The sequence below is a fragment of the Hirundo rustica genome, chromosome 18 (assembly GCF_015227805.2).
Source record: "Hirundo rustica isolate bHirRus1 chromosome 18, bHirRus1.pri.v3, whole genome shotgun sequence".
NCBI lineage: Eukaryota > Metazoa > Chordata > Aves > Passeriformes > Hirundinidae > Hirundo > Hirundo rustica.
The window spans coordinates 2,516,682-2,526,714 of record NC_053467.1 but is presented as its reverse complement, the minus strand read 5'-3'; the positions used below and the strand labels follow the sequence as shown (position 1 = coordinate 2,526,714).

Below are 10,033 nucleotides of genomic sequence, written 5' to 3'. Positions count from 1 at the left end.
TGAAATGTGACTTCAGAAGGGTAACACCGTATTACATTCCAAAGGAACTTCAGAATCTCTTCTGTTGGCTTGAGTGACACTGGCAAGTTTCTTTCCCACTTGAGTTTGCAACACTAAGAAAGCCAAAGTGAAAAACCAGGCAGCCTTAAAAGGCGTGAAAAGAACTTGTAACTAATTTCTAGGTGCAGTGCAAACACTGCAATCTTCCTCCAGGCTTATAAAAGATGTTTTCATTTTCATGGAGATGAAAATAAAAGCACAGCAGTTACTGGTTCTTCCAGACAGTTCCTGATTGCTGTCTAGGCATTGAGAGGCTCTTGTGCCACAATTTTACCTGCTGCGGTAAAATTCAATCAGAGCAATTCTCAGGGTTTTTAATCACCCGTGAAGATTTCAGACTGAAGCAGATTTACTGACTCATCTCACCTATCAATGCTATCCTGGAAAAGCAAGTGGGGGAAGCTTGTAAGAGAACTGCACTCCAAAATAAAAGGGTAGGAAAGGTAAAAGGGTATAAAGGGTACAAAAGGGAATAAATTAATTGGGTTGACCACAAGAATATTGTCAGACAGCTTCATTTAACACCGATACAAAACCTTCTTAAATATGTACTGTGGGTGGAAAAAACAAAGCCAATATACCCAGCAGTCGGGATTTTTTGCTTGCATCACTATGAGGCATTCTTATGACAATGCCCACAGAAAAGCATTTGCAGCTCACACCTCCATTTTGTGTGTTTTCAATGAAAAAAATAAGTTATATCAAAAACATTGAAGTGTTGAGTTAACCCTGAAATACTTCTCACGGTGCAAGATGAGATATCGGATAAACACAGAACTGAGGGGAGAATTTGTGACTGAGCTTTAGAGTGACACTCAGAGGCTTCATCTTTGTGAGAACTCACTCTGCACAAACAATCCCACACGCCGAGGCAAAAGGGAGCTTACAGGTGTCAGAGGAGAGAGTTTCGGTTATTCCCTTCAGGTTTCCGGTTCACCTAATTTGCCACTTTTTCTTTTTTTTTTTTTTTATGTTTCCAGAATAGATAACTGGGATTCCTGCCTCGAGGGATAAGGGAATGCCATTTTCCCATCCTTCACGAGCCAGTGCAGGTGCACCAGACAGGAGCTGTAGCAACTTGCAAAGGGCAATTAAAGAAAATGCCTGAAACGATCTAGAAGTCATACAAACCACTACTCAGGGATGATTCTCACAGCTATTTTCAGATTATGCATTATTACATATTCACAGCCACCAGCAAAACCTAGGAGGTATTATTACTCTGCATCACCCCCAATCAAGACAGCTTTTCCAACCGACCTCAGAAAAGATTAGAGTAAGCAATTTGCAGCAGCCTTTAGTACCATGTCCAAGCCTGTATTCGGTTCACAAGATTTTCCTCAGCCACAAGGTGGGACAAAACTCTTCTCACTGCACAAATTTGTTCCCATATCCTAATGCTCTTTCTTGACCCTAAGTCTTGAAATACATTTTTTTCATTTTATTGTCACAACTTTGTAAAAGAAATTTTAGAAGCATTTCCACTGGAAATGTCATCCTTGAGGCTTACATTATTCTCCTAAGACCCCACTTGCCGTGGCCCCTCAATGCTCATCAGTTATGGAGCCTGGGAGGAAGAAGAGGAGCCAAAATTCTGCAGGAGTGAAACGAGGGTATTCATGAAGAGGGTGAGAATGACTACGCCGCGTGTTCCTCAGCCCCAAGTAGTTATTACCAGGCCATCCACCCAAGTAATGCAACAATGGAGCTCTGTTAAAAAATGTGCGCTGACCTACTGACTGAATACAGGAGTCGAGAAACATCTGCTCTAGTCCTATTTTGAAATGAAAGATAATGTGACAATAAAAGCAACATGATTTAATGTCTGAGCTCAGTCAAACCTCGCCATATTGGTGCACTGCCTTCCCCCTCCATCCCCCAGTGAGGCCGCATAAGTGAATCCACAGAGCAAAGACAGATGTACAAGCACTTGAGAAATGCAGAAATACAAGCCCAATATCCTGAACAGTACTGGAATTTTAGGCATCGATTGCCATCCGCAGAAATCCTATAGATCCATAAATCCGACCTTTTCTCCCTGTGCTGGCTCAGGTATCGCCAGGCAGGAAGAGGAGCTGCCCAAGTGAGCGGCCTCTTCCAGGAACTTTTTATTGATGGCAGGGTAAGAGAGCTCTGTATGATAGGTGAACCTCACCTGATCGATTAACCAGAGATGGAGGAACAGAAAACTTGGCAATCACAGTGAGAGCTGAAAAAAAGATCTCTTACAGCCAGTGTTGCATGCAGAATTCAAGGCCCTCACCATCCACAGGAAATTCAGAAATAAATCGTGTTTGAACCTTGGCCATACTGGTGAATAAACTGATTTTTTTTTTTTTGCCGTTGTTGTTCTGTTGAACTTCATGTGAACTTATTAATTGCTGGACTATATCGTCCCACTGAGTTATTACATTTACACTGTTAATAGGTTCTATTAATGTCTGAGTTCATCTTCAGGTCACGGGTCATTAGCTGAGGCATGGTTTGCATTGTGGCCTATTTTTCATGAAAGGCTTATTAAGAGAGACAGAGACTATCAATGGTAATGGCATTTACTTTTCAAGAATCTAATGAGGTCATTAGTTTCCATGTTTAATTGAAGTGCCAAATGCAAGCGTAGAAGATAAAAATGCAGTTGACCTCATCTTAATTTCAGCTCTACAGGAATATGTTAGGCTGTTCCTCTCTCCTGCCTATTTTTGGCCACGTATGTCTGTGCAGGAAATGAAGGAGGCATTCCTGTGCTCACCACACGTCCAAGACCCGGCCTCAGAGCACCTCTGAAACAGCCAAATGTGTGTTTCACACTGATGCCTGTTCCTCCTCACTCAGATGACACTGGAAGTTTCCAGTGCCTGAATCCAGATGTTTCCAATGGATTATGTAATTCTGCTTATTTCTGCAGAGCAGTATCATGCTCCTTCTGAGCACAGGGGAAATTACTGAAGGTGCACTTCACTTTTTCTGCGTAAAAGGGAATTACCTGGACCTTAGACAGAAGGTACAAACCTCATTTTCCACCTGTATTAAATCTGTCTTGACTAAAAACTTGTAAACTGCTCCAAGGATTAGCAGCACTCCCCAGCCACCTGTCTTCATGAGCAGCACTACCAAAAGACAAGTGCAATTTTTTATTGCTCACCTCACTCCAAGCTCACTTTCATCTCGCGGTGAGGTATTGTTGTGTATACAGTTCCTTTCTCTCCCCTTTGGCAAGATAAAAATCTATGAATTTTAAGGAGCTTTTATTATACATTAGACTTTCTCACTCCAGTATTCCTCGCTCTAAAGCCAGCTCTGATATGGTCTCACGTCAATTCAATGTGGCTGTGCAGCACTGAGTACACACAGCCCTAGGATACAACACCAAATAAAGTGTGAGCCAAGAGATACGAAAAGTGGGATTTTGTGCTGGGAATTCCTAGCTGAGGAGAACTTTCTCAAAATCCAGCAGGTATCCATCACAGACTTCAGATGAGATGACAATGAGAGCACTCATATTTCTGCATGCACCTAATGAAATCTAAATACGGACACTGAAGTTCATGCAGATTCTGTCACGCACCCCAAACATTTAATAATGCAGACTGATGCCTCCAGGGTAAGGGAGAATGCAAATAAGATTTAGTTTCCTGCTTCACAGATATTCTCAGCTCCAGATATTTGTTCCAGAAGGATACTAATCATAGGAAATGACCTAAAGCACATGAATGTTTACAATTATACATACTAACTGAAAAATAAAAGAACTGAATGTCACTTGCCAAGCAGTTTTACATGTATTTTAGGAAGTCTGAAAATGCAGCAAGGCTTCTTTTCCCCTGGAAGGTTCTGAAAGACACCCACATAAACTGAACCCATCACAGGCTGTGAGTAACTGTTGTCGTTGCTGAAAAGAATACGATGCACCTTTGTATAAAAATGTCCTGCTATGGTTTTTAAGACTGAAACTACTGTTCCTACAAACTGATGTTCCTACAAACATCATTTTGATCTCAGACAAGATATTAATTTGGCTGGTGAGTTACTAATTCCAAATCCAGGTCTAGGCTAACTCAAATTTAAAAAATGACCTGACCAATGGCAAAAAGCAAAACATCCCAGAAAACTTCTCAACAAAACACACCATATGAAGAAAAAGGCTTCCAGAAAAGCCAGGACATGCACTAAATAAGGTGGAATGACCAGCAGGCAAATTAGGCAAGACCCAATTTAAATTATAATCTTAAACCTTTGCGATGAGTCCATTAATCTCTTTTTGCTCAACGTGCACTTCAGACACAAACACCGGGCAACCCTTCACAACTTGGGCAACAAGCAAGGGAATGAGCCAGGACAAGGAGCTGTTGCACAACCTCGTGTTTGGAAAGCCACACTAAATATCACCCCCAGTGGTACCAGCAGGAAGCCAAGAGCAAGAGCAGCTCGCCTGATTTCTTAGAATGAGACGAGAAAGGCGCCAATTTGGACGCACACCGCACACATCTGAAACAGCTCACAGCATTTCCACATTCCCCCTGGATGCTGTAATTCAGGGTGCTTGTGCCACACGACTTTGGAGATCTGAATAAGCAACAGCTTGCAGTAAATTCAAAACAAATTAATTTCCAAGAATTAGATGCTTTCCCACAGATAGAAGGAAAAGGCTTCCAAGAGTTCTTAGCGTCCCATAAAGCGTGGCTGAAAAGTTGGCCACTAACTGCCAAAAGGATCACACAGTAAAGAGAAAAAAAAAAAAAAAAAATCCTGACAATTCAACATGAACAAGAAGGAAAATAATTTATCTCATGTTTGTTGGCAAAATCAAAATCATATGTACTATTTGCTCGAATGACCTTTTCATAGTTAAATGGTTTTATGCAGATTTGCACATTTATATGTATTTATAAAGATCTGTGGTGACATTAACCATGAGTGTGCTATTTATGGGACCTATTTGTTTTACAATATGTTCAACAACACAACAATACAGGGATGGACAGCAAAAATGTACACAGGAATGTTCAGTTCTACAAAGCCATAGAAACAGGACTGACTGAAAAGTGTACCTGTATCATTAATCAGCAAGAAAACAGTTTACTTAATTACCACTGTGATCCTGGCATGGCATTCCTAAAGGATGGTACAACTCACGTAATTTTTTTTATTAATGCCAATGCATAAGAGAAAGGAACAGCTTTGGCTTAGCTTGCAGCACGTAGAGGAATCAGCAATTTAAAACCTTCTTTAGGGGCTGAGCAGCCCAGGAAAGGCAGCAGGCAACAAAGGCAGCTTACAAGGAAGCACCTGAGATAATTACTCCTAAACATCCTCAGGGAATTTTCAAACCTCATTATCTGATTTAGGTGGTTTAGACCCTTTAAAATAAGAAAATAATATCTGTAAAGGCAGCACATTATCAGATTAAAGGTTTGGTTTTGGTCTGGTTCTTGTTTTTCTTTTTTTTTTTTCCAAAAGACCATTTTTGTTGGTATTACAAGTTTCTGTTTACTTTTTAAATATCGAGGCAGTCGATTTTGAAATTAAGCCGTAACGTTTCAAAAATATTTTTTTTCATAATGGTTCATAAGGCAAAAAACCCGTGAGAATGAAACCCTTGTATATCACATATTCAAAATCCCAATTAAAAACCCCAATGCTGCCTATGATCCAAGATAAAATCAACTTTTCAATCCTCCCAAGAAAGCAGAGCTTACTCTAGGACAGAGTGAGTGGCAGCCTGGGGATGGTACCGGTAGAGCAGGAGGCAACGGTTCACTCGAAAGACTCCACCGCCCTTCCAGAGATGTTCATAAAAAAACAACAAATCCTCTGGGACACCCTGCAACAGAAAACAGTTATTGTATCAGTATTCAGGTACATCTGAAGAGGTTTTTATTTTTCTGCCAAATGAATGCGTTTTGACAATTGTTATTTGTAAATACAATTTAAATACAATTTTTCTGTTGCTCAGGGAGGTGTGGACTCCCCATCCCTGGAGGTGTCCAACCTGGTTTTGTAGAAGGTGTCCTGGAGGTGAAACAAAAAGATCTTTAAGTTCCCTTCCAACCCAAGCCCATCTCTGATTCTGCAATATTATTTGTCTATGTCCCACTGAACTTCTCTAATGGATCATGAAATCAGTGCAGCTCATGCTGCTGAATGATCAGTATTTAAAAATGAAATAGGACAGAGAGGGGAAAATCAGCATCGTCTCCTTTTGACTGGGATCTCAAGCTTGGTGCAGGTGAATACAAAAGAAGAAGAAACCCAGCTGCTCAGCAGTTTGTGCAGCCTAAAGTCCCAGGTAACCAAAGAGTTTATACTGCAAAGGATCAGTGACTCGGGAGTGGTCTTTTCTCATTTGACTGGAATTCTCCTTCTTTCTCTGGCTGTCATACAAATACTGGTCTCTACTTAGGAAAGGTGACTCAAGCCCCATAATGATAGACTTCAATAAAAACTGCAATAAAGGCAACCTCAGAATGAGGCAACATCTGATTTTTTTTTCTTGAAACTTCCTCCCATGGTACATTCATCCTTAGGGATTGCACCCACTGCTGCTGAAAACACGACAGGATAAAAGCTCCTGCAATTGTGGATCTAGCAGGCTCGAGGAAAAATGAGGGATTTCACAATAATTTCAAACATTTTCCACTTAAAAATCAGAGAATCTTCATGCAAGTGATGAAGAGTCAGAAGGGCAATTATATGGCTCACAGCACTCAATTCCATTTTGTGGCATATGAAAGCATAAACCCACCTTTAAAGTCCTATACAGAAGGTAAAAAAGCAACATTTATTTATATTTTGCTAAGTTACAACTTCCTGAAATACTAGAACATTTCGTTTTTTCATGTTTAAATACAGATATTTCTTCCCTGCAATATTAGTGTTTAAAAGGTCACATGTTTTTTACCAGACTAAAAAGCTCCCATTTAGAGAACCAGGTGGGTCAAAAAAATATTTAAGTGTAGCAACAATAGAAAGCTGAAAGATAACATGACAAAATTGAGAAGGAAAAGAAAGTGAAGAGATTGAAATACATTTCTTTCTGTAGACAATACCATATACATGAATAACCAGGTGATAAACCTCAGCCTCAATTTTAACCATTCCATTTCAACACAGAAAAATAATAAGAGAACAAGTTAAAAAAAAAAAAAAAAAAAAGAAAGAAATTTTCTCCTATTACTACAGCTTCTGAGGTTCTTCCATAATTAAGAAAAGGAGATTCTCTAATTAAAGTGCTGGACTGGCCCTCTAGTTATGAGAGCAATACAGTTCAGTGACTATTTCTCATACCCTGCAGGCTGTGTAGCCAGAGGGGCGTGGGAGTGGAAGAGAAACGAGAAAAAAACCCCAACAACAACAAAAAAAAAACAACTCTGAACCCTGGAAAACAACTGCAAACCACTCAGCTGAACATGTGTATCTTGGGAGAAATCAGAATCCAATCAAGCTCCAGGCTCTGCAGCTCCTGCCCTCACTGATTCATGTGTGACAGATTTGAGCCACACTCCCACATTCGGAATGAAATGGATTCTGCTCTGGCTGCTCACTAATGGAAGCTCATCTGCAGATATCGGCTGTCTTTGTAGACATTTGCCTGAGTTCTGGTTTAAAAGCTGCAGAAGAAAACTCTGAGATAACCTCATCCAATCTATGCTTTATGTGAACCTACTTTGAAAGCCTCGAAATCTGGGAGAAGCTGGAGTGGCAGCCAGCAACCACAGTCACCAAGAATACAAAAAAACCCACAAAATCAATTTCTTTCCATTTATGTTGTAGCTCTTTCTATTTTTTCCTTATTGTGGACTTCAAGGTAAATACTGAGCCAGCAGAAATGTTTAAACCTTTTTCTCTTTTCCGGTCACGCGCTGGACCATGTCTCAGGGCACAAGTGCAGCAGATATCAGCTTGCTGCAGGAGTCAGGTTTGGATTCAGATCTATGATTATGTCACACACATCTCAGCAATTCCTTCTCTTTTGGATAAGCATTCACATTATTCAAGACAACCATTAATATGTGGATATAAGAAGAGTTACTGCAGAAGTAAAAGGATCTTTCAAAACACTGTTTGGTTCCAAGGGCTCCTTTTGCTTTCCTTTAACTGGCAGAAATTCACTGGAATAAAGTGCACTCAGCCCTAGGAAGGAGCAGGTGCCTTGTACTGCTCAGCAGTGGCCTCTCACATTACAAAGGAGCAGCAGTGCCACGCATTTTTCAGAGGAAAGATGTTGACTGTGTTATGGATCCTGCAGGGATGGGACTTCCTACGGCTCTTGAGCGTGTAAGTTTGCTGCAATACAAGAGTTCCTTCCCAGTTGAGATCTATTATTGGTTCCAGATGGCATTTTAAACACCAGGAATCTTTGTGGAACAGCGCAGCTTTGAAAGAAAAAGCTGCTTAACCACTAAAGGGATATTTTAATGTATTTTTTGAAAATTAATATCCACAGCTAAAAGTATCAATTACTAACCCAGCATTTCAGCAACAGGCTACCACATCAATAGCTTTCAGCAATAGTAAATACAATTAAATTGCACAGTTTACATGTCACTGGACTACATGCAGAATTTTCCACATTATAGGCAAAACCCAATGCCACATCCTCTGCTGCAAAAAGGGATAAACTAATCACAGCTCCCAGAGAAAAGCACAGCCTGCTCTGCTCTAACCAGCCAAATGCAAAATCACAGTTCACTTTATCATGTTCCCACTGAACAGGGGAAGGGTTTCTGCTGAGCCAGTGTTTGGGGCAGGTACTGCTTGCTGTGCTGATGGTTGTACGGATGAGGGGACTGATTTTTTATACACCATGGGGTGTCAAGCAGAACTCTAACTTGGAGTGAAAGTAACTCCTTGTTCAGGGACCAGACTCAATTATCTATGATCCTTCTCTTGCCATCTTCTCATCGCTCGCTGTTCTCACTCCTGGCACCGACCACATTTTCCAAAGAGGTTCAAGCATCTCCCAACAAGAAATCCTGGCTACAGCTCTTGCACCTCCACCATCAGTGATGGTGAGGAGCCTCAGAGGGGAGGATCAGCAATTTCTGGAGGAGTTTTAATGCAAGTGATGCCTGTGCAATGCTGTAACGATTAACAGCTGTAGCCCTGGGATGACCAAGAGCAGCACTTCAGGCTGACAGCACTCCTTTCATTTGGACAGAAACCACCACGGGGCTGTAGAGGCATATACACGATATAAAAGCTGCCTTTTACTGCTAAACCAAATAGATGAGAGTGATTCTGCCACAGAATCAATCTGTCCCAGCTTCCTCATCCATCTCTCTTCAGCCTTGTCTCAGTCGCATCTGCCTCCCTGCCCTCTCCCAGCTCACAGGGACTCTGCCGGAGGTGGCAGATCCTTGTGAGCACAACCAGTGGAAATCTAACCTGTGCAGAGAAGTCTGACTGGTGAAAATGGGATATCTACCATTATTCCGTGAATACACACGCTTGTAACAAACAGCAATGACAAACAAGATAGGAGAAGTACATCAATCCATACGGGAAAAAAGCCTTCAGGTTTGGAAAACCTTATTCCCTCCCTTTTTTAATCAGGGGCATCCAGGAAAACTGGGCTGTAACTTGGTACACATTGTGTAAATCAACAACAGTCACCATCAGGGTAACTGTTGGACAGACAAAAAATCACTTTAATTCCCCAGAGGAGCCTAAAATTGGTGAATGGAAAGAATTAAATAGCTATTAATAGCTTTTCAACAGGATTACCCAAGATATTCTTACGTCTCCCTTTCTGCAGATCTGTCACTTCATTTCTTGGCTCTCATCCAAATCATGCCTTTCCATCATTTTGCCTTGATTATAGGACCTGGAGCCCATTAGCTTTTATTTCATTGTTTGGGTAATAACAGGTTAAAGGAAACTCCAAAAGGTTGCTTTCTTCCAAATGTCTTGGCACAGAGAAATGCAGTTAAACAAAGATAATGGGGAAGTCAAATGGAAGAGAGGTGGTAAATTG

At 41.0% G+C, this 10,033-nt stretch overlaps 1 protein-coding gene across 6 annotated transcripts in view; it reads right to left on the bottom strand.

The window, feature by feature from the left end:
* The window catches only part of B3GNTL1 (UDP-GlcNAc:betaGal beta-1,3-N-acetylglucosaminyltransferase like 1), a 103,987-nt gene that overhangs the window by 16,598 nt on the left and 77,356 nt on the right, over positions 1-10,033 (bottom strand). For all 6 annotated transcript variants that reach the window (XM_040081445.2, XM_040081441.2, XM_040081444.2 and 3 more), the window contains exon 8: positions 5,757-5,881. In XM_040081445.2, the coding sequence (XP_039937379.1) occupies positions 5,757-5,881 (125 nt within the window). The remainder of the gene's footprint in view (positions 1-5,756; positions 5,882-10,033) is intronic.